The sequence below is a fragment of the Nyctereutes procyonoides genome, unplaced genomic scaffold (assembly GCF_905146905.1).
Source record: "Nyctereutes procyonoides isolate TBG_1078 unplaced genomic scaffold, NYPRO_anot_genome, whole genome shotgun sequence".
In the NCBI taxonomy this organism is placed as follows: Eukaryota; Metazoa; Chordata; class Mammalia; order Carnivora; family Canidae; genus Nyctereutes; species Nyctereutes procyonoides.
This window is the reverse complement of record NW_026575082.1, coordinates 16,892,370-16,916,310: the sequence shown is the minus strand read 5'-3', so window position 1 is coordinate 16,916,310 and position 23,941 is coordinate 16,892,370. Positions and strand designations below refer to the sequence as shown.

At 46.6% G+C, this 23,941-nt stretch overlaps 1 protein-coding gene across 14 annotated transcripts in view; it reads left to right on the top strand.

The window, feature by feature from the left end:
- The first annotated feature begins 1,791 nt into the window (after positions 1 to 1,791).
- The window catches only part of LOC129514481 (zinc finger protein 532), a 107,536-nt gene continuing 85,386 nt past the window's right edge, over positions 1,792 to 23,941 (top strand). For 2 of the 14 annotated variants that reach the window (XM_055333068.1, XM_055333069.1), the window contains exons 1-3: positions 3,453 to 4,282; positions 4,409 to 4,476; positions 4,914 to 4,931. In XM_055333068.1, the coding sequence (XP_055189043.1) occupies positions 4,269 to 4,282; positions 4,409 to 4,476; positions 4,914 to 4,931 (100 nt within the window). In that variant the 5' untranslated portion in view covers positions 3,453 to 4,268. Of the gene's footprint in view, positions 1,883 to 2,359; positions 2,575 to 3,451; positions 4,283 to 4,366; positions 4,477 to 4,913; positions 4,932 to 4,975; positions 5,056 to 23,941 lie in introns of those variants that run through there. The other 12 variants (XM_055333057.1, XM_055333058.1, XM_055333056.1 and 9 more) reach the window with 12 other exon arrangements.

Genomic DNA, 23,941 nt, shown 5'->3' with positions numbered 1-23,941 from the left:
TTGCGCAAATGATGAATTGTGCTTTCAAACTAATTTCCTCCAGCGAGTCTGACCCAAACGCTGGGCTTTGTAAAAAGCTCTGCTCCAAAAGTATTTGGCATTACGAAGCCACGAGGCAGTGGTACAACTGAAGACTCTTTATGATAAAAATACGAAGTCCAGACTTCAGTTTTGGCAATACAGTTCTTGTGACCATTCGAACACTGCTGTGCTGTGCTTTTTGACTCTTAGGAGAAGGAATGGGGGAGGGGCAAGGGAGTATGTTAAGTAAACAAAGATCCCAAATCTAGGGAGCCTAGGATTTACTAGGATATGTGCATTATGAAATTTCGTATGTTGGAATATGTACAGTGTATCAAGGTTTCAGATAAGTAGGTCCTTGTGTGCTTTTCAATGCATGGAGTGTTTTTACTTGCATGCCTAATAGAGGCCCACCTTTGGGAGAAGCAAAAAAAAAAAAAAAAAAAGGCCTCCTTTCAAATGAAATCAAGCCCAGGTAAAGTTGAAACTCAACCCACGGAGCTCTGGCACCGTTTTCAGGCTAAAAGAAGATGAGAGTTTCAATTTCATCATCTTGTAACACTGATAAACGTGATGACCCGGCTGACAAAATTTGCAGATTACAAAGGTCTTTCTAAACACGTGTAAATATGTGTGCCAATTTACGTGCAACTCCAAACAATTTGCTGTTTGAAATGAAAGACCCAACCACTCTTCCGCGAGGCAATCATTCGGTTCATTTACATGAAAAGTCTTAAATAGCAAAAATGCTACTTTCAATTTACATCACAGTGTCCCCATAATAGAGAACAATGGCTCCCTCAATGGAAGTTCGTGCAAAGGGAGAGGCATACTGAGATTCCAAAACAAAAACAGAAACAACAACTTTCCAGCATACTTTGCAAATATTAACCAATTAATCTAGTTTAAAACATAATACACAGCCACAGCTTCCCATACAGGGAGTCTTCCGTGCTATTCGGGTAATATTCGTTATCTCTAGAGGCCGTCCATTCACACACAAGTGAGCCTTTTTAAGAGCTTCTGGTGACATTTTTTTTTTTTTTTCAGATCCTTCCATTTTGTCCTAGTTCCAGGGCAAGCACGATCAGCTTGACGTGGGGTTTCTTTCTCCTTTTAAAATACCTTTCAGCTGAGTGCACGTCTGTGAAAGAGGCAGGACCTGGGACACAGGGCCCGGGTAAGGAGCACACCTGATGTGCTGGGAATGCACTGTCTCCTCCTTGGACGTGTGAAACGGTTTTGCACACCTCTGTGCGGGGTGTGCAGATGTATCTTTCTGCTTTCTGTAGGCTATGACCACCTGCTGTATGTACAACATGTGCTTGCTAGATTTGTACACCGTCTCCCTTCTTGAATTTAAAGGCCTGGCTAGTACATCTTATTTACTCAGTATCATTCCATTAGGAGAAAAAAAAAAAAAAAAAAGCAAAAAAACCCCCAAAAAAAACAAAACAAAAAAACCCCCCAACAAAACCCACACAGCCCCACAAGAACTGAACATGCCATGTTCCAATCTGGCCCCAGTGGCTTTTTTCTCTGAAAGCAAAACGTGTGTCTTTTACACCAACCAGGGCTCCCCCCCACCCCACCCCAGGGGGTGTCTTCCATTCTTTTGCGGCTCCAGTTTAAGGCGAAAAGGGCTCCAAAGCGCAAGTACACAGAGGGAGAAGCCCCTGCTTCCATTCCACCTCCAGGGAGGAGTTCAGATTTAATGTGAAATGAAGGTAGCGTGCTCTCTGCTCACTGGCCTGCCACCATTACGGGGACCACAAAACAGCACCTTGGCTTCAAGATCCCGGGCAGAGGCTCGCGGGCTCTCTCGACCACCTTTGGCGAGGCCTTGCATCCTTCCACTCGAGTAAGTTGCGGCTTGGGGCCACGGCAAAGGGCTGGGTGAGAGCCCGAAATGTCGTTTGAAAAAAAAAAAAAAAGAGAGAAAGAAAGAAAGAAAAAGAAAAAAGAAAGAAAGAAGAAAAACAAAGCGAGCCCACAAGCAGCCTCCGCGCCCCCCGCGGCCCCAGCGCTCCGGGGCCTCGCGCTCTCGCCGCCCGGGCCCCGCGCCCTCCCTCCCCCCGCCGGCCTCCCCCCGGCCGCCCCCTCCCCCTCCGCCGCGCTCCCTTTTGTTCGCTGCCGCTCGGGCCGCCGCCGCCGCCGCCGCCGCCGCCGCCGGCCCGCAGCGCCCCGTAGGCCCCGGCGAGGCTGCCCGCCGCCCCGCGGCCTAGAGCGCGCCGCCCGCCCGGCCGGCCGGGGAGGCGCGGGGCCCGGGCGCGCGGCGGGGCGGCGGCGGGGCGGCGGGGCGGCGGCGGCGGCGGGGCGGCCCGGGGCCGCGGCTCCGCACACGCACACGCAGCCCCCGGCGGCGGGGATGCCGCGGACACGCCCGTAGCATGGGAGCCGCCGCCGCCGCCGCCGCCGCCGCCGCCGCGACGACGACAGCAGCAGCCGCAGCCGCAGCAGCAGCCGCCGGCGGCGCCGCGCTCTCCGGAGGTCGTCCGCGCCGCGGCCCAGGCGCCCGGGCTTGACCGCCGCCGGGCCGACCCCGGGCAGGGGGTGGGTGCGCGCCCGCGGGCCGGGGGGCGCGGGGGCGGCGGGCGAGCGCGGGCGCGGGCGCGGGGGCGGCGGGGGCGGCGGCGCCGGGGCCTCGAGCGCGGCCCCGCGGGCCCCTCGGCCTGGCCGCCCGGGCCTGGCGCGCCCTGGCCGTGGGCGCCCCGGCCTCGCGCCCCGCCGGCCTCCGCGGGGGCCCCGAGGTCGAGCGGGCTCGCTAGGCCCCGCAGCTGCCCCGAGGGGGCCACGTGGGCGCCCGCTCTGCCCCCAGGGCTCCTTGCAGCCCTGCGAGGCCCTCTGCCTCCTGCCCCTGGACTCGCGCGGGTGCATGGGCTGGGGCGGGGGGGGCCCTCCTCGTGTCGCCCCCACCTCCAGGCACCCGCCCTCACTACCCCGAGGTGAAGGCATTTGGACTCCCCCCTCCTCTTCCACCTCCCCCCCCACCCCCAGGTGCTTGAAAGAAGAGAAGGTTGGAGGAGGAGGAGGAGGAGACTTGGGGGGGCTGCTGCTGCCGCCGGTGGTGGTGGTGGTGGTGGTGGTGGTGGTGGTGACAGGGCTGGGAGAGAGAGAGGGACGGGAGGAGGGGGCTGGGTGGGGTGGGGGTGACAGGCAGAGAGGAGCCTGGTCAACAAGCCAGCACCACTCTGCGAGGAGGCCGAGGCCGCTCCCGCAGCCGACGCATCCAGTGTGAGGAGACACACATAAGCTTGCTTTCTTGGGGGCTCTTTGTCAGCCACCAACACAGAGAACACACACTGACACACACGTACACAAAGATGGGAGCCAGGTTGTGGGAGGTAAGTGGGGGAAGGAGAAGGAGGGGGAAACAGTGTCTGCGGTGGGCTTTTGGGGTGGAGGGGCCGGGGGGATGGGCCCTCAGGGGCTCTGGGGTGCTGGTGAGGTGAGCCTTTCCAGGGCTGTGTGCTTGTGCGCAGGGGGAGGGTGTGTGTGCGTGGGGGGGGGACACACGATGAGATGACCTGCCCCTCCTCACGAAGACCTAAAAGGGAAAAAGCAACCCCCAGCGAGATCCCCTCCGTGCTGATGATTTTCAGGGACTTGTTGGCAACTCAGCGAGGGTTGCCATAGCTTTTTTATGTAGGGTGACCAGAACCGGCTGAAACTGGTTTGAGGCAGATCAGCTCCTGAACACAATGCAGTCACTGAGCTACTACAGTGGGATAGCAGCTTCCTCCCTTCATGGCAGCCAAAAGCAGAGGAGCTTGCAGGAAGGTACCATCCCAACACAGTATGTGAATGCACACTTAGACACCACACAGCACTGGTACGTGACTAATGGAGCCCTTAAAAGATTCTGTGTAGAGAAGATGGAAAAAAATGTGCAGGTTTGCAAGGTCTGAGATTACTTGGGCTTTTCCTGCCTTTTTCTTTTGCTTAAGGGATGGACAAGGAGCTGAGATTTATGACCCTTATTAAAGAAAAAATGTGCCTTGCTAGGGTGGGGACACTTGGTTTATGCAGTCTCTCTCTCTGTCTCTCTCTCTCTCTCTTTCTCTGTGTTTTTAACAAAACAAAACCAAAATGAACTGATGGGTTTGTGATGGTAGTTTGTTTGTTGCTGGAGAATGCTACTTTGCATGCTTTTTTTTTTTATTTTTTTTTCTCTTGCAGGGGATGTTCTGTTTTGTGCTTTTCCTTTTAGAAGCTACTAAAGGGTGTTGGGGATACTTCTGACTATTATGAAGGCCAAAAGGTAACAATATTGTTCTAGGAAATGAGCATAAATGCGTTCCAGTGATGCTGTAAGGCATACATGCTGTCTTTTTTTTCCTTGTAGGCCTGTTGACTGGGGCTGCTTTTAACCCTTTCATATTTGCAGAGAATGCAACCGTGTGACAGTAACTGAACATTGGGCCAAAGTCTTTCCAAAAGGTCAAGGTTCACAAGGTGAGAGATGATATTTTGAGCATGAATTTAAGTGTTTATTTGAAGATCCATGCAGAGACAGGCAGACAGTAGTGGCTTGGTACCCTGGAGATGATTTTTGGGTTCAGAGTGGAGAAGAAAATACTCTTAATGTTATCCACATTTAATGGGATTAGAGTGACTTTATGATGGTGTTGCTATCAAGACAAAAATCAGAATGACTCCATTAACTCGCATGTGGCTGGTCCTTTAGAAGAGGCAGGCCTGGAAAGAGGCAAGTTTAGAGAATAGTAGGCACCAGGGCCTTGTGGAGAATGCACTTGTTTTGCATAAGACTGAGGCAGCACACATGTAGCATTATCCCGATGATGACAAAAAAAAAAAAAAAAAGAAAAAAAAAAAGGAAGGACTTGGCCAAATCGAGGCAGCCTAGCCTCCTTTTTTTTTTTTTTTTTTAGGATTTGAGGCGTCTGAAGGTAGATCTGCCTTTTGTTCATTCATCACCTTCCTTTTTACCTTGCGCTCTGTGTTAACCTGAAAGGTTTTTCACTCCGAGTCAAGTGGTGGAATGGCTTTTATTGATTTTGGGGGCTGTTGACGGTGAGTTTGCCATTGGATTATTTGTGGCATACATTTTAATGTGGAATGCTAATGCAGTACCAGGAGGAAACCGGCTAGTCTGGCTTCATCTGTGAAAAGATGCCTGTTAACTCAGAGCTTTGTAGCAGGAGATGGTGGAAAATGTCTGATGCCTTGAGAGCTTGCAGTTAGATTCGAGCTGGCGTTTTCTGTGTACCCCCAAAGCCAGAGGTTTTCGAGGAGCAGAGAGAAGAAAGCAGTAATGAGTCTAACAAAGTGAAGAACAAAGGCTGTGAGCGCTTACAAGGGGGAACACTGAACATTTTGCCTTGGGGTTCCTCGTGAAAAGAGCTGCAACTTCCCCAAACAGGAAGCCAGCAGCTCCAGAATCCTATCCAGTAGGATCTCAACAACAGAGAGAACTAGTTCTGTTGTCCTGGTTTGGTAGAAGGACAGTCAAGAGGAGCCCATAGAGGACAGGATTGAAAATACATTTGTCCCCTACTTTGAAGAGGGTATGTTGTTCCTCTTCTGATGTGCGCAGAGTAGAGCCTTTTCAGAGATGCCGAGGATCTTAGAATATGTTAAGTTGTGTGCTGGCAGTTGGTGGGCAGAGTGTCTGCAGTGAAGGGTGTCAAGTATGCAAGGGTTTTTATTGTTACGGATTTTTTTTTTCTTCATGGGATTGCAGAGCATCCAGTGTGTGATAAAACTGGCAAAAGGGAAACGAGTGCATGGTTAGCTCAGAATACTTTGTGTAGTATTTAATAAAGATAAATGTAATCTCGGCCCGATATACCAGTAAATAGCTCACACGATGGAACAAAATTCTTTACAAATCACTGTGCTAAAATTGGTTTTCAATTCTACATCATTTTCGACTGCCAGAGGTTCTGTGCCTGAGTGTGGTAGAAATCTGCTTGCATAGCAGATCGCAATCCACGTTGCATGATATGCTGCTCCTGCTTTTCTGGTGCCAACTAAAACTCAGATGGCTAATATGATAAACCTTAATTAGCTTAATACAATAAGCTGTTTTATAATTTAGTCCTTCACTCCTGTCTTTAGAAAGTCAGTGATTTTTAACTCTGACAGCTAACCCCTTGCAATGAATGTTTCTTGGTAGCATGTTTCAAGAGCCCTCTTTGTAAGGCATTGCATGTCACAGAATGTTCTGGTTTGCTCTCTCTGTGGTTTTTAGCTTTGTTACCCCCCCCCCCCCCGCCCCCCTCAAGGCTCCTGGAAAATCGCATTTGTTTTGCATTTCGGCCAGTCTTTCCAGCTGCAAGTGCTGTTTAAGCTTGGAGAGCTGGTTCTCCAGGGCTGCAATCAAGGAGCTCATCTGTGGACCGAGGTTTGTCTCAGGTGGCGATCTCCTGCTGAGGTATAACAATGTAGCAGGCCCAGGTCTCTGGGCGGGGGAGACAAACCGACAGTTTTCTGGGCTTGGGAATGGGAAGTGAGTGTGGAGAATGAGCAACAGCATTCTGCTTCCTGGAAGAGCCAGGAGAGAAACTGGGTGGCACCCACACTAGGGGCCGGGCCTGTGCCCTTGCTGTCACCGTCGCCATGCAGACTCGCCACACCTGGAGCCAGCCAGAGAGCGCCTGCGGCTGTCTCCAGGAATGACAGATCCGCCATCCCCTCTGCAGGAGGAATGTGTGGGTTTGGCTGAGGAGGATACTCTGGAAAGAGTGTCATTGGGTGTTGAACCTTTGTTTTCATCCCTTGCTTACTTAGAACTATTTTTTCCCGTGTTGAAAAACCTTAGAGCCTGGACTTTTAGGACTCTTGGGCCTCCTGCCTGGTCCTGGAGGGGAGGCTTGTTTCCCCCCCCACCCCCCCCACCTCTTTTCTCCTAAAGAGATTCCCTGCCCCACCCACCTTGACCTCTGTAAAGAAGGTTTTAGGAGGGAGGCAGCCAACCTGTTGATGGTATTTCCTGCCTGTACCTTTGAAGAGGATGAGGTAGAGAATTGTCGTTCCCCTGCCCCTTCAGCTCTTCCTTTGAAATGTTTTCTTGGGTCTGTCTTCTGTTGGGTTTGAGTAACCTTCCTCCTGTCCTTGTTGAGCTCCATCTAGCTGTCCACGGCTGGAGAAGAGGTCGCCCTGATGTGGGACTGCAGGACAGTGGCCAGTGCGAGGGAAACCGAAAGTATATGGAAAAGATTTGGGGTGGCTCCCTCCTCAGTCCCCCAACATCCCTTCCTAATCAGTACAGTAACCACATCCACGGTAAACATTAAGGAAACCTACACCTGTGTGTTCATTCTCTTCGAGGGATGATCTTTAACCAAGTCGTGGTTAAATAATTAACTTTTTAAACTTTAAAACGGACATACGGTAAAATTTCCTCTGTGGTATATAGTTTTATGGGTTTGGACACAAGCGTAATGCCGTGTGTATCCACCACCACGGTCCGCGGGGGAATGGTTCCATCACCCCCACGACTTCCTGCCGTACATCGGTCGTCAGATACTTCCCACCCCAACCCCTGGCAACCACCGATCTGTTCTGGCCCCATATTTGGTCTTCTCCAGAATGCCATACAACCAGCTTCTTTCACTTAGCAGAGTATTTGAGACTCATCCATGATGTCGTGTCTATTTGTACGTGCTGCTTTTCCATTGTCAAGTTGTAGACCGCTATATGGACGTACCACAGTTTGTTTATCCGCTCCCCAGGATCTGTGGGTTGTTTCCAGGTTTGGGTTGCGTTAGAATAAAGCTGCTGTAAACATTTGCATATAGACTTTTGTCTGAACGGAAGTTTTTATGTCTCTTCCCTAAATATTTCGAGGTAGGGACATGGCTGGGTCCAATGGTAAGTATGCAAGAATTAGAAGTCTGAATGAAGACACATTGAGCTCTTCGCAGCTCATGAGAGAGCTCTGGCCTTGTCAGCTGCAGTGAAGACTTCCCCAGTACGAGATTGCAGGGAGCCTTATCTGAAGACACACGAGAGATGATTATGATAATAGACCACTCACTAACGGGATGACATGCTTTATAACCCAGAACTAATCGGAATTAGCCAAAAGTGGAAACAAAAAACTGCCAGTGGTAAAATATCCTTTATTTCCTACAGCAATTATTTTTAATCTCTTCAGAAACATTTGGCAGTTTAATTTTTACATTTGTCTTCAGGTTCAATACCACGCCAAACAATAACAGAATCACAGTTTTGGAAAGTGGTACCGAAGATCTTTGTTGAAATCTGAATTGCATAAACAACGTATTATTGATTCTAATTTGTCTGAGTTATTGACTGCCAAAATACGGGGTCGCTTTATTATTTGAAGTTACTGTTCAGGTTATATCCTTTTAAGGAAGTGGAAATATTTAAGCAAAATCTAGGCAGTGAATTGGGGAGATTTGGGAAGCGTGATTTTTTTTTTCTTTTTTTAACTTCCTTTTTTTTTTTTTTAAAGATTTTATTTATTCATGAGAGAGAGAGAGAGGCTTCATGCAAGGAGCCTGATGTGGGTCTCAATCCCAGGTCTCTAAGATCATGCCCTGGGCTGAAGGCAGCGCTAAACCTCTGAGCCATCCGGGCTACCCTCTTTTTTTTTTTTTTTTTTAATTTCCAACATTTTTTAGAGGATAAAATAGCATTCAGGAATGGTAAGAACAAACAGACCCAAGGTTATGGTGCTGTGGACAGAGGAGAGCCCTAGAAGTGGGACTGATCTTAATTTGGGGATTATTTTATCCCTTTTAGACGAACTGAATGTTTACTGTGCGCCAGACATTGTGCTAGGCGCCAGGAGTATGAGGGGTAAAAGAACCCAGAGAGAAAACTCTAGCAGGAAGTAGCCTAGGTATGCTATGATAGGAATGTGAATGGGCCACCTAATGTCCAGTGTCAAGAGGGAGGAGCCCCTGAAGAGGTGGCTTCTGTGCTGAACTGGGAAAGACAAGAGTAGGTATATCAGGCAAAGACTAGGGAAGGAGTACAAGAGTCGGATGGAGCAGTTTATGGAAAGGCACTGAGCAAGCCTGGTGGTGTGAGCGGGGGCGGGAGGGTGGGGTGGAAAGTGGTTGAGTAGGAGATGACATTTGGAGGCAGGCAGGGGCCAGACTTCTGAAGGTCGTTCTGACGGTGCATTCCGAGTGGGAACTTCCTCATGTGGGCGGTATTAGCAGAAAGCTGGTCTCCAGGCAGTGTCCGAGGCTGGAATGGAGACTCTCTAGGCTGGAGGCAGGGAGGTCAAATGAGGGTACCACCACAGCAGATCCAGGAGAGAGGAGAACCTGACCCGAGGCGATAACAGTGGGATGGGGCAGTAGAGGGGGCAGCTGTGTGTACCCGATGAGAAGGCGGGCCCTGGTGGAGAGGGAGGAGCAGAGGATGGCACCAGGTTTGCTCCTTGAGGCTCCTTGCTACTGGTGGCTTTTGCCTGTGAGCTGCTGTGTTCAGCAGGCAGGATAGATTTGGAGGGTGGATGTGAAGGGGCTTGATACAGTGAGTTCAAGTTGGGTTGAGTTGCCCATAGAGATGCCCTTCCTCACCAGGATCTCTTTGGGCTGGTCTGGACTGGGATGAATTGGCCTAGAACAGAGATGATAGAGAAGAAAGGTGTAGAAAAGGTTGAGTTTGAGGTTCCATAAGATAAGGAGGCTTTGTATAGTCAAAGCCTGAAAGAAGGAGGAGCTGAGGAACTTACTTAATGATGCATGCTTTGGAAAATTGGAGGGTAAGGCATTTCCAGAGAGGCAGAAAGTAATCACAGTAGCTGACTTCTGCAGACACTGCAGCCCGTCTGGTGGGCCTTTGCGCTTGTTGTCTCATGTGATACGGAAACAGTGAGAGGAGCTGGGTGCCTTTATTCCTTCCCGTGGTGTAGGTGGGAAACAGATGAAGACCTTGGCCAAGGCCTGCCATCTCAAAGGAGACTAGAGGCAGAATTTGAAGCCTGTTCCTCACCACTAGGCTGTTCTGCTTTGGGGACCAGAATTGGTGGGGATGAGGAAACCATAGAAGGTGTTTAAGGGTATGGAGGCTAGGAGGTGGAGCCTGAGAGAGGGCATGGGTAGGTGCTAGACAGACACTGATAAGGTTCACATTAGAGATTGTGGTTGATGATGACTGAGGTGAGAACATGAAATGGAGAAGTTTGGGACACAGTTGAGGTTCCCTTGTAATTAGCTCTGTTTTCTCCATTGACCTCACTCATCATGGAGAGAGGACAGTATGTACATCAGAGATGGTGCAAGAAATAGTGGTTGAAAAGAGTACAGTTTTACTGGGCACTATAGGGTGAAGATACAAATTGGAAGGGAGAAGGAACAGAGAGGTTTTTGTTGTTATTTGTTCTTTGAAAAGGATAAACTCAAAGTAGTGCCGAGAAGAATCTTTTGTTCAATAATAAACACAGTTAAAGAATTCCTTGAATCATCTGCAGACAGGAAGTTCTGAATTTTTCCTCTTTTAGAATGAGAGGGCGAGAGCAAATCCTACTTGATCTAAATCTGGAGACTGAAATAAGTAATTTTTAGACAGACTCACAGTGGCCTTTTTAGCTGTTCTGTCGTCCCTCCTAAGTAGCCCTTGGTCGATGGTCGTTAGGGACAGGAAATGCAGGTTTTTTGGTAATGTTTTCAGTGAGGTCTCAGTACAACTTTACGTAATTAGAGATTCCAGGCATCTTGCAGGACATAGAGAGGCCTGAAGATAAAATCAAGGTGTAGTTCTTGAATGTTTTCTCAACCTAGCCTTTTCTTTTTGGGACACAAAACTCTTGCTTACCAAAGGCTGACTCATTGGTCTCATTATGGGTATTGATTTTGATAGTTTGCCTCCATGAGAAGCAGATTCTTTCTAGGGATCTGAATCGTAATTAGATGGTTGAAAAACGTACCAAGTCAGAAAATTCAAAGCCCTCTGGGTTTTTTTTTTTGGTTGGTTTGTTTTTGCATTTGTTTTTGTTTTTAAAGATCCCCGAGCTGGAAATAGTTCAAATATTTACACTTACCTCCTCCTTTTCTGGAGTGAACCCAAATTGGGCAGAGGGGAAGGGTCAGTAGGTGGAACTAGAACTCAGCACCCTGGACTCCCAGTCTAAGATAGCTTGCGTCATTACTGTCTCTCTGCCTTCCAGCACTTATTATGTGTTGGGTGGTGTATGAGCCAGCTCAGAAGTTACAGTCCTTACATCATGCGAACCACACAGGTACTCATTGGTAAGCTGGTCTTTAGCAGTTTTGCTGATTTAACATAGCAAGAGTGGAAGAGGTAGTTTGAGGTCTTTAGTTTGAGAAGTGATCATGTCTCGTGTTCTAGTTAAATCTGGGGGCTCAGCCACGGAGATCTTCAGTGGCCTTTGCCTGGCTCTCAGTGCCCTACACCTGTCTGCCGAGCCCTTGATGACCTCAAGCTGCATCCTACCACTGTGGGACCTTGAGCGAGTTCCTTAAGTTTTTAGGCCATACTTTTCTTGAGGGTTGTTAATGAAGATTAAGTGCATATAAAGTGCTTAGCAGAGTGCCTGGTACACGGTAAGTCCTTCCTCAAATCTTAGGTATTCTGTGTTCCTCAGCTTCCCTGGATTAGGGGAAGGGCCCTTGCTCTGACATTCTTTTTTCAGCTTGGAGGGTGTTGTTTCTTCTGTCCTGCCTTTTACCTAGTTTTTAAGTAACTTTGTTTTGACCCATGAAAAGACACAGTGTCTCCTGCGTTGTCTGGTGAGGTCTTCAGTGATAGCTGCCCTATATCCGGTTTAAAGTGGGGGAATAGAGGCATGAAGGTAGTGTCCTTGTTCTCACCGGGCTGTACGTTTATTTGTAGTTGGAACATGTTGGGTAAATTTTGTCAGTAAGGTCTCCTACTTCAACTGTCTTTGTTTCCAGAAAAATCCACCCTAGTCACTGATGGTTATAGTCTAGTTGATGTAATTTATGTTAACCAGAGTTACAAAGAAACAAAACCTGATTTTGAAAATATGGCAGGTTAGCCCCCACCTCTGTTCCATCCCTTTTTCCCATGGCACTTTGCTTTCCACATTGCTTGACAGCGACCAGATATTCATTATCTTGCACCGTGGGATTTGGTGGTGATAGAAGATTGAGTGTAGAAGGAATCGATGGGTAATATTTTCATGTCTAAAACTTCTCTGTCAGTATAGTGGGTGCTAGCCTCATACTGCTGCTAAGTGCTTGCAGTGTGGCTAGTCATATCTGGGATAAGCTGTAAGCATAGACTATATACCAGGTTTTGAAAACTTAACACCAAAGGATAAAAAAAAAGAATGTAAAATATTTCACTAATACTTTTTCATGTTGATTATGTGTTGAAATGAGGCTATTTTAGTTGAATAAAATATATTACTAAATTAAAATTTTATCCCCCCCCCCCCTTTTTAAGTGTGACTTAGAAAACTTAAAACTATATATGTGGCTTTCATTCTTTTTCTGTTGGACTGAGCTGGTCTGGAATGTTGGATGGACATCTAAAGAAATTTAGCAGTGAAATTTCCCTGGTGCCCTAATGTGTTCATGTTCATTGATCTTGAGTTCCCCTTTTGGCTGGAAAAGATAGTGTGAGAATGATGCAATGTCTTCTGGTTACAGAAATTTGTGTTCCCTTGGTTTGGACTTCTTTTGTCTCCCAGATATTCGTAGTTCATCTCTCTGCATTACTGGATCTAGACAGCCATGCCAGGCTGGTGTCTGCTTCTGAATGGAGAGGGAACCAGTGTTTATCCCAAGTTTACCGTGTGTTAGATGCTTACACTTAACGTCCCCTGTGAAGTATAATTAACATTTCTGGGGGCACCTTGGGTGGCTCAGTTGGTTAAACATCTGCCTTCAACTCAGGTCATGATCCTGGGATTGAGCCCCATGTTGGGCTCCCTGCTCAGCAGGGAGTCACCTTCTCTCTCTCTCCCTGCTCCTGCTCTCTCTCTCTCTCTCTCAAATAAATAAATAAAATCTTAAAAAAAAAAAAAAAATCTCTGGTGAGACTCCAGTGACTGGCCTTGGATTTGGACCAGGGATGAGTTCGCTCTGAAGTCATACCACTTTTCCAAATAACAGTACCTGCTTGGTGCTGGTGTCTTGGACCTCTTGCTCAGAGTCCCTTACCTGTTCCTGGGTACCCTCGTTTAGATAGCATTTCTCACACTTTAATTTGCATGCAAATCACCTTGGGATTTGTTAGATGATACAGATAATGATGCAGTTGGACTGAGTGGGCCCAAGACTCTGCATATCTAACTAGCTCACAGGTCATGGTCATCTGCTGGTCCCTGGACTACACTTTGGGTAGCAAGACTCTCCACTGTTTCCCTTGGTTTTGGACCTGCTTCCTTTGCTTCCAGAGTGATCTGATTCTCCAGAACTTGCATGACTCTGCAGGGGCTCACCCTGTCTTTGCATATGATACCAGTGAGTACAAATGGTGTCAGAACTGGTTTTTGGTCATAGGTGCTGAGACTGGCATGATTTCCACGTATACATGATCTGACCAGATCAGTTTATTCCTGTTCGTACATAACTGCATCATTTCTTTATTATCTTAACTCCTTGACACCTGTGGTCTGATAAAACAGAAGATAATTTTAATATTGAGATATGTGGCAGAGGTATTTATGTTCAGTCTTTGTGATGAAGACTGGCTTTGAATTGACACTTGAGGGTGACTGTGCCATGTTTGGTTCAGAGTATCTGATGAGAGAGGAGGACTCAGCAGTTGGCCTGCCACTATTTCTGCTTTTGTGCCTGACAAGGAATCGAGGTGACTTGTGACTTTTCCTTAGAATAGGAGTTACGGTGAGCCACCTCACGCAGAAGTGTTGAAGGATGGTTGTTCATCAACATCACCTGCTTCTCCGGCACATGATAAAGACAACCACCCTGGAGTCCTTGGATCAGGAGGTCTTGTGGGAAGCTCTTGATCTTTGGCCAGACAAGAAATTGAGTTTCAGGAACTAGCTTTTGGTGTATTATGTGTTTGAACTCTAAGAGACTGCAAATTTTTTTTTTTTAAAGATTTTATTTATTTATTCACGACAGACACGGAGAGAGAGAAGCAGAGACACAGGCAGAGGGAGAAGCAGGCTCCGTGCAGGGAGCCCAATGCGACTCGATCCTGGGACTCCGGGACCATACCCTGAGCTAAAGGCAGGTGCTCTACCAATGAGCCACCCAGGTGTCCTGAGACTGCAAAACTTGAGTGTATTTTTAATTTAAAAGTTTTTTTAAACATTAAAAAATTTTCAATCTCTAAAAAATTATTTTTTTGAGAGAGAGCACACGAGCAGGGAAAGGGGCAAAAGGAGAGGAGGAGAATCCTCAAACAGACTCCTTGCAGAGTAGAGAGCCTGACATGGTGCTCGATCCCAGGACCCTGAGATCATGACCTGAACTGAGATCAAGAGCTGGGCATTCAACTGACTGAGCCGCCCAGGTGCCCTGTAATTTTTTAAATTAAAAAAAAAAAAATTTTATTTAAGTAATCTCTACACCCAGTGTGGGGCCTGAACTCATAACCCTGAGATCAAGAGTTGCATGTTCTTCATACTGAGCCACCCCAGGTGCCCCCAGTGTATTTTTTAGACTTGGGGATATGCACTGATTAGATAAACGAATGATAAAATGATGTGTGTTACGCGAGCTAGCTTACCATCCCTATCTCTATAAGAAAACTCCATTTCACAGAAATTCTAGTTGAATCTCAGATCTTATTGGAAATCTGGACTCCGAGTTCTATGATATACGAATCTGGCACACCGAATAGGATTTTTAGTTGTTGGCTAAATCTGTCGGCTCCCCGTTTGGCGCAGAATCCTGTGCCTGGTGTGGTGGGGGTGTCTCCCTGGCCTGTGAGCGCAGCTGCTGAGGAATCACAGATTGCCGGCAGTGGGGAATGGGGTGGAGTTGGGGGAATAGCAGAAATGCCGGGTGTTCAGGATGGGCAAGGCCCTTTGTCTTGGGGCCAGCCCTGAAGAGAGGGGTTGGCACTGTGGATGTTCATCTGAGTTGGGGGTGAGGTTGGAATGCAGTCCAGAGCCTTCCTGGAGCATGCCCCATGTCAGGATAAGTTAGGAGTCAAAAATTAGATAGAGGGCAGCCTGGGTGGCTCGGCGGTTTAGTGCCGCCTTCAGCCCAGGGCCTGATCCTGGAGACCCAGGATCGAGTGCCACGTCAGGCTCCCTGCATGGAGCCTGCTTCTCCCTCTGCCTGTGTCTCTGTCTCTCTCTCTCTTTCTCTCTCTGTGTCTCTCATGAATAAATTAATAAAATCTTAAAAAAAAAAGATTAGATAGATGCTCAGAGGATGTCAGAAGGCAAAGCAAAAATGGATGGTCACATGTCTAGGGGACAGGCAAGAACCAGCAGAACAAGTGAGTCTGTAAAAGTACAGGACAGCAGCAGCCAGGTGGTAGGAACTGTGTGTGCTCATGGGGAAGGCCATGGGGTGATTGTGGGGTGCATGAGCAGGTGACCCAGTGAGGGTAGCATGAGCTACCAATGCCGGTGATCACTGGGTATAGCTGAATCAGAACCGACCTCACACGGCAGCCTTCATGTGATGCGGTGAGTGAGGACTCTTGTTGCTCAGGTGGCCAAGGTTAGGAGAATGATTGGGATGACAGCAACTCTTTATACACAAGATTCACATGGAAAGTCATGAAAACACATGCCAAACTGTTTGGAGTTTACGTAACCTCACAGGACACATGATCAAGACATCACATTTCAAACTAACACCAGAAGAAAAGGAGCTGATTATAAGGCCATGGCTGCTGCCGGGAGGAGGTCCCGTGTCTTCTTGTGCTAAGATTACTCTGCATTCTTTTCGGGGCCACATATTCTCTGCTGTCTCTCTCTGTCTCTCCCTTGGTAGAACTAACTGCATTGCGTTCTCTTTCTGGTGTGCTTGACAAATGTGGCTGTCCACAGCCCCTGTGTCTCCATGTCTTCATCAAAACTACTAGTAACACTGCCCGTATTTCTTAGGCCCCTTCTGATTCTTCAGGCCACAAGCTAATTGGTCCAGGTCTAATCAGGTGTAGCTTGGAGGGCAGAGTTGCTGCTAACCCTAAATGGGTGGTAGTTTTCATTGGGCTAATGAGACACCCCCAAGGGTTGGTCTTATTTTATGCCTGAGAAATTTGAGGCTAAGCTGTTGGGAGTTGGCATGCATACCTGGGTCTTTCTGACCCCAATTCTGCACCCTTTACCACTCTTCAGTATAGTAGCTAAGGTGTACGAGCTGGAATCTTTGTCAGTTTGTTGTTTACTCAAAATCACAAAAAACGATGTTTAGCTTTCAGCATTTGCTCCGTAAATGTATAGCAGCAGCCGTTGTCTGAGTTAAGCATCAGACTGAGACGCTGGAGGTAGGAAATTTGGGCAAATGGCTGGAGGAATTGTTCAAGGCTAATGTTTAGGGTCCCATGGGTACATGGATGTATATTTGAGGCCTCTCCTAGGTAGGGGTGTGAGTATGTGCGTGCGTGCACGTATGCGTGTGCACACGTTTGGGGCCCCTCATAGGTAATATCTGTTTGGCAAAAGGCAAATCTGGTTTATCGGGCCAATGTTAATTTTGGGAAAGATGAAACACATAGTTTAGCACTTGAGTAGTAATAATTAGGCTTTGATTGTTTTGATTTAGATGATTCATAGAATTGTAAAACATTTCTGTTCCTCCGTCTAAAGCATTAGGACATTGTCGACCTCCGCTGGAATTTCACATGTACCTCTAACCTCTTTGGTTACACGGTGCTCTTAATTCAGGTCATGGAGGATAGGAAACATTTTTTCTACGCCTGTTGTGCTTCTCACAAGACCTTGTGAGGCTGCCTATCTGCAAGAGGCACTTAAGGATGCTCATAATATCGCAGGTAGTGGTTGGGAATTCTAATGGCATCAATCTTATTATCCTCTATCTGAGAGCACTGGAGTTGTGGCTTCATTTCTTCTAGGACTTCCTCTATGCTAGACTATCGCAGACCTTGTTTTGATGTTATGATAACTCAAAGTAATTAGTACTTAACCATATTCCAGATATTCCAGATAGGAATAAGTACCTACCTGGATTTTTTTTTTTTTTTTTAAGATTTTACTTATTTATTCTAGAGAGAGAGAGTGAGTAGAGTGGAGAGGAGCAGACTCCACACTGAGGACAGAGCCCAACATGGGACTCGATCTCACAACCCTGAGATCGTGGCCTGAGCCGAAACCAAGAGTCAGACGTTCAATCGACTGAGCCACCCAGGCTCCCCTAGACTCTTTATTTAACCTTCACAGTAACTGTGAAGTGGATCTTATTTTTTCCATTTTACACATGAGAAAACAGAAGCTTGAAGAGGTTAAGTAACTTGCCCAGAATCTTGTAACTTGTAAAGGGAAGAGCCAGGACTTGTTCTAATTTGTCTTACTCCAAAGCCTGTGCTTTTAACCACTGCAGCATACTGTGGTTTATAGGTGTCATTTCTACAGCCAGTCGGTGGCAGGCTCAAATATCTTTGAGGTTCAAAGCCGCTGCTTCTGGGTCAACCAGTATTTCTCCTATTGTCAAGATCCATGAGGTATTTCTGGCTCACTCCACGACACTGATGTGGCTCTGGCTACTGAAAGTAGGTAAACATTGAGAGATACCTTGCTCCCTTGCCTTAAATTTTCTTCCTTGACCACATCTATGTGTACCTCCTTGAGTGCCTGTGCATCCTACAACACAGATAGCCTCCTTTTGGCAGTAATTGTAGACCCAGCTGAACAAGGTTTTGATCATCACTTCTGTGGTGTTAAAGTTAAGGCAGAGCCTCTTTAGAATTACCTTTTTATTCTTCCTTCGTATTTGGAGATGTGTTCCCTTGCTAGCTCTTGAGTTGTCTTGGGGTTGATGCGGAGGTTCCCTGCGGAGTGGAGCTACCTGGAGAAACACGGAGTTTTTTTTTTTTTTTTTAAGATTTATTTATTTATTTATTTATTTATTTATTTATTTATTTATTTATTTATTTATTTATTTATGATAGACAGAGAGAGAGAGAGAGAGGCAGAGACACAGGCAGAGGGAGAAGCAGGCTCCATGCTGGAAGCCCGACACGGGACTCGATCCTGGGACCCCAGGATCACGCCCTGGGCCAAAGGCAGGCGCCAAACCACTGAGCCATCCAGGGATCCCCAGAAACACAGAGTTAAAAGTCGTTCTGGGAAAATGGACCGGAAGCATCTCCCCGACACTCCACTCCAGAACGTGTTCCCTTTTGCTCCTACCATCTCCCAGGGAGAATAGTTGCTTACGCCTTGTTTCCAACGTGTCCCCATGATGGCTCGCTCAAAAGCTTATGGCCTCCAGTACTCCTGGGTGATGCTCCCAGCTTGGGTCCCCAGAGTGAAGATTCTTCCCACTGGGCGTTCACAGCAGCACTTGAAAGTTCAGGGAAGAAAGCTGTGTGTGCGTGTGTCTGTGTGAAGCACACATGTGCTTAACCCAGCTTTTCCCACATTCCTGGGCTGTGTAATCCCTTCTTTCTGGCGGAACATTCCTGGGTGAACATCCTTCCCGCTGTCAGTTGTCACTGATGAACTTAGTGAAAAATGGGAGGGCCTCGAGAGGAGTTAGGGCAAGAGCTTCCTCCAATCTCTTCCTTTTAATATAACGATTGGTGAAACGATGTGATTCATACTGTGTTTTTCTGCTTTCTCTCTACTCCAGGAAGAGAATTTGTGAGCGAGTTTATTTGTAAAGTCAACAGCCAGTAGGCCTACTGCGAGTGATAACTTCGGGGCGATGCTCTTTTAGTTGTATGGCGTAGTACCTTTCATAATTCCAAACACGTTTTAAGTGAAACTGGTGTCTGGTGAGTCGTTTGATGCTCAAGTGAGGGCCTCACTCTGGAACGTGAGAGCAGTTGTGATAAGGAGGCAGAGAGCCTTTTGTGCACGCCCTTCCTCAGCTGGTGGAGAGGAAGGGGGCCTGGGTGAGCTGAGCTGAGCCAGAGCAGTCACCTGCCACCATCCCCACCTAGAAGTCTGGTGTGGATGACCTGGGGGATGGGAGGAAGGCAGGTTTATGGTGATTTTAAGAGGATTAGATCTTGGTGGGAGCAGGACAGGGTCATGAAGGGAAAATCTCTTGTTTATTTGGAGCCAGATTTTTCAATTTTAGCTCTACAGACATTTGGGGATTCACAGTGCTGTGTTGTGGGGCTGCCCTGTGCTTTGCAGGATGTTTGGCAGCATCCCTGATACTGAGCGCGCACCCCTGACCCCCTGCCAAATTGTGATAACCAAGAATGTCTCAGGACCTCGCTAGAGATCAGTGTTGGCAGTGGAGGAGAAGGGGCGAAATCACCCCACTTGAGAACCATGGACTTCAAGCCTTAGAGCCAGAGCAATACTTCAGAACTTCGGGTAGTTAAGAATTCCAAAGACCTCCAAGGGAAGCAAGCAAGCATCTTGAAACTGTACAAATCCCCTGAGAAGTGCATGATAACCTGGAGCTACTGGTTTTCTCTTCCGTATTGTCTAGAGCTAGAGGCCTCAAAAACATTTGCAAATATTTTAAATTTAGTATTTAAGATGAGAAAAAAATTGCTGGTAAGATGAGTAAGAAACCACAGAAAACAGACTTGCTGGTTTGATTGTAGCATTTCAGGGACAAAGGGTTCCATGCAGGATTTAGGGTTTATGTGTGAAAACGGAGAAGGCTTATTCAGGTGACAAAGGGAAATTACTTTGAAGTTCTCCATTGTATACCCAAACTATCAATTCTGATTTAGAAAATCTATACTTTGCTTCAAGATAGAATTTGCTGAGATGCTGCTAAAAAATGTGGTATTTAAAAAATGCCAGAGGAATGCTAAAGCTTTTATGGGTTTTTCTCTTGAACGAGGAATCCTTTGTTTTAGCGCTTAAATGGACAGGTGATTTCTCAAGTTTGATATACTGGAATTCACCAAACATGTTTCATTAAAAAGAAAAAGGCGCTTTACATCTAACTAGTAGTGAAGAAATTTACGATTTTTTTCCCTTGCTTTCTCACGAAACTATTTGAGCAGAGGCTGTAATGAACTTTCCTGAAGCTTATTGATGGTGACCGGTTTAGCCTAGACCCTTTCAGTATTTCTGTAAACTCATTGATGAATTAGTAAATCGCCAGCACCAGGGTCTTTTAGTTAAAAGAACATAAATCCAGTGGGAAATGGGGTTATAGCAAAAGTACCTTTCACAGAACTTACCAAGATTGATAACTTGATCCCAAAGTTCACAGGAAATAGAAACTTGCTTCCACTTCCCTGTAGGTATGAGATTTTGAAAATGCACACCTAGCCTGGTGGATGAACTTCGAAAAATATTTCCCCCCTGCCTTCCTATCCCCTGCTCTTTCTGGATTTGAGTGTCAGAGTGTTTGGTGTGCATCCTACACCTTTCTGTGAACTTGACATATCTATTCATTTTACATTTCTGTATGTATGTATACATTTCTGTATGAAAAATAAAATGCAGTATGCTTTTTTTTTAGTTTTAATGTAATTTAGATACTGTTTTATGACCTGATTTTTCCCCCCTACTAAATGGTGTATCTTGATTGTTCTGCATCAGTACGTATGATACATCTACCTTGCTTTTTTTTTTTTTTTAAGATTTATTTATTTACTATAGAGAGAGAGCAAGAGCGAAATATTTTTCGAAGTGAGGGAGGGGTTGAGGGAGAGAGTCTTCAAGTGGATGCCCCACTTAGCGCAGAGCCCAGCTTGGGGCTGGATCCCAGGACTGGTGAGATAAGCTGAGGCTGAAACCGAGAGTCAGAGGCTCAACTGACTGGGCCACCCAGGTGCTCCGCATCTACCTGACTTTAATGACTGCATAATTTTCCATAATAAAGAATATATTATAAATAATGTGAGTGTACTTAACGCTATTGAACTACGTACTTGAAAATGGTTAAGATGGTAAGTTTCACATTATATGTATTTTACCGCAGTTAAGAGGACGTACCGCAGTTGATTTAATCATTTCCCTGCTGATGGACATTTACATTTTTTCCAGAGTTTTGCTTCACCAGACATTTTTTAGACTGATGCCTCCCATTTAGGGAGATATATTTTTTTTGGTTTAAAACATGCCACCCCCCCCCCCCCCCCCCCCCCGCAGCCTGGGTGGCTCAGTGGTTTAGCACCGCCTGCAGCCAGCCCAGGGCGTGATCCTGGATTCCCGGGATGGAGTCCCACGTCGGGCTCCCTGAATGGAGCCTGCTTCTCCCTCTGCCTGTGTCTCTGCCCCCCCCCCCATCTCTCATGAATAAATAAATGAAAATCTTAAAAAAAAAAAAATAAAGCATTGCGCCTATGCCATAAGATCAATGACATGTCATCCAGAGACAGGAAATAGGATCCTTGGCCTTTTTTCCTTTGGGGGGGTAAAAAGAAAGGATAAGAGCAGTTTTTTTTTTCTTCCTTCTTTCTGAACTTTAAGGATTTATTGGCTGTGGGCGTGCTGCTGGGAGAGAGAGAATCCCATGGTAATCTCCTTAGCTGAAGGTTCTCTTTCATTATTCGCTAGCTCAGTGGGTGTCTGTCTGGGCAAGCCCTTGCCCCAAGCACCTTTTTATTGTCATACACTAGATATCTGCAGTGACGTCAGGTGGATTACCTGGTTTCCAGAGGGATTCCTGGAGGTGAAATGAAGGACAGCCCTGGGGAGGACGTTTCTATAGGCAGGTTTGGCTAGCCCGGCAGCCTGGGTTGTGCGGCCTGAGAACTGAGCTCACTGTTCAGGTCCCAGCAGTGGTTTGGTACTCAGCACACTCTTACTTCTGTGCTGGAGTTTTTCAAGCCAGAGCCATTGCTTTGAAATGCTAACCTGAGGGCAGCCCTGCCCTTTAAATTTACATTCTGCTTTCTAAAGAAAAACCTGAGACAGGTATTTTTGGAAGCTTTGTATGTTCAGTAAGTAGATATTCCACTGCTCAAGAACCTCAGCGCTCTGGGCAAGTCAGCGCAATTCTATTTTTGACTCTTGAGCAAGCAAAAGAAAAACAGTGGTCATGTGAATTGACTGGAGGTGCTGAATTTGGGTATGTTTGGTACAGGTTTCGTCACAGGGTGCTGGATCCAGCACCCTGTGTCCTGTGCCTCTTGGGTCGCTGAGATGGACTGGTGGGAGAAGAGGGGAGATAGAGAAAGGGTCTGATCAGCTGCAGCAAGCAGGGAGGGACTTGTCACCGTCCACCTGGGCCCCCAGGAGAGCCACAGAGCAAAGCAGAAGCCCCCCACGTGTGAGTGTGCAGGAGCGTCTGGGTCATATGAGACAGGCCAGTATTGCTAGAGGTGGTGAACGTGTCGTCTTCCAAATCCTAGACCCTCTCTGAATGCCGGAGACCATGCTGAGCTGGGGGTGAGCTGTGGTCAATCCCACTTCCTGAGGAAGTGACTGAGGTGGCCAGCTTTTGAAAGCTGCTTCACCCTGCAACCCCCCCCCCGGGGGGGGGGAGCCAAGAGGAGTCAAATCACATGCACATTGATTTTCCTTTGAGCAGGGGCTTTGAAATGAAAGGAGCCCTCCACAGAAGTTTCTGTTAGGTTAGCGCTTTGCTTTCAAAAATTATTTCCCTGCTCTGCTATTGTAGTTGTCTTGCTGGGGATGTCCTATATTCTGGGAAATCAGAACATCAAGGAGGAAATCAGAACATTGAAGGAGCAGAATGTAGTCCGTAAGGGTTTTCTGGGATTATGTTCTAGTCTAGGTTAAGAAACCCCATGTAAAAAAAAAAAAGAAGAAGAAGCAGCCCATGTATTTTATTTTATTTGTTTTTTGTTTGTTTTTAAACCCATGTATTTTAAAGGACTTTAATCATTTGAATAATAAAACACACACAAAAAACTAAAAATAAAACAATCTTTATGGAACGTTTAATTTTATAAGGGCATACTCAGGATGGAATTCTTAGTTTTTTTTTTTTAAATACTTAAAATTTGAGAGAGAGTGTGTGTGTGTATGTGTGTGCGAGTGGGGAGGCAGGGGAAAAGGTTCCGGAGTAGACTCCGCTCTGAGCACAGAGCCCCACGTGGGACTTGATCTCATGATCCTGAGATCACCACCTGAGCAGAAGAGAGTCAGGCGCTTAACTGACTGAGCCACTCAGGCACCCCTTAGATAGTTTTCTTTATAGAGGAAAATGTGGGAAACTGAGTGTTTTGGAATTTGTATGTGATTTTAGCAAAGTACGAAGGAAAACTAAATATTAAATCTCTTAATTCCACATGAAAGGGCCGTTTTGAACATATCCTATTGTGGCTCAATATCATGTGTTTTCTAATTTTGTGAATATGAAATCTGATATTTTCATTTCGAGGTTTTTTGGTTTTGTTTTATTTATTTATATATTTTTAAAAGGTTTTATTTATTCATTCATGAGAGACACAGAGAGAGAGGCAGAGACACAGGCAGAGGGAGAAGCAGGCTCCAAGCAGGGAGCCTGATGTGGGACTTGATCCCGGGTCCCCAACGCCCTGGGCCAAAGGCGGCGCTAAACCGCTGAGCCACCCGGGCTGCCCTGTTTTGTTTTGTTTTTAAGTGAGAGTGTATCTGAATGTTTGCCTCTCCTGGCCCCTCTTTCAGCCTAGTATGGACTATATTTTCTCTTTTCTTGATTTTCTTTTTTCTCCCCACGCATTTAGGTAACATGCAAGAGTTAAAAGATCTGAAGTTATTTAGATAGAGGTAGAGAAGCCCTGAAGTTCCTTCCCTGTTCCCAGGTAGCTGGCACAAATAAAGGGTGCTTGTTCAGGCTTTACCTGAAAGCCATCGGATTGTCTTTCTTGAGCCGTGGAACGTATATCCATATGTTATGTATTTTACTTTTTCTTCATAGTACTTTTACTTTGGCTCTTCATACATATTTTACATTTTCTATAATATACAGTTATTAAGAGAATAGCAGTCACATTAACTTGA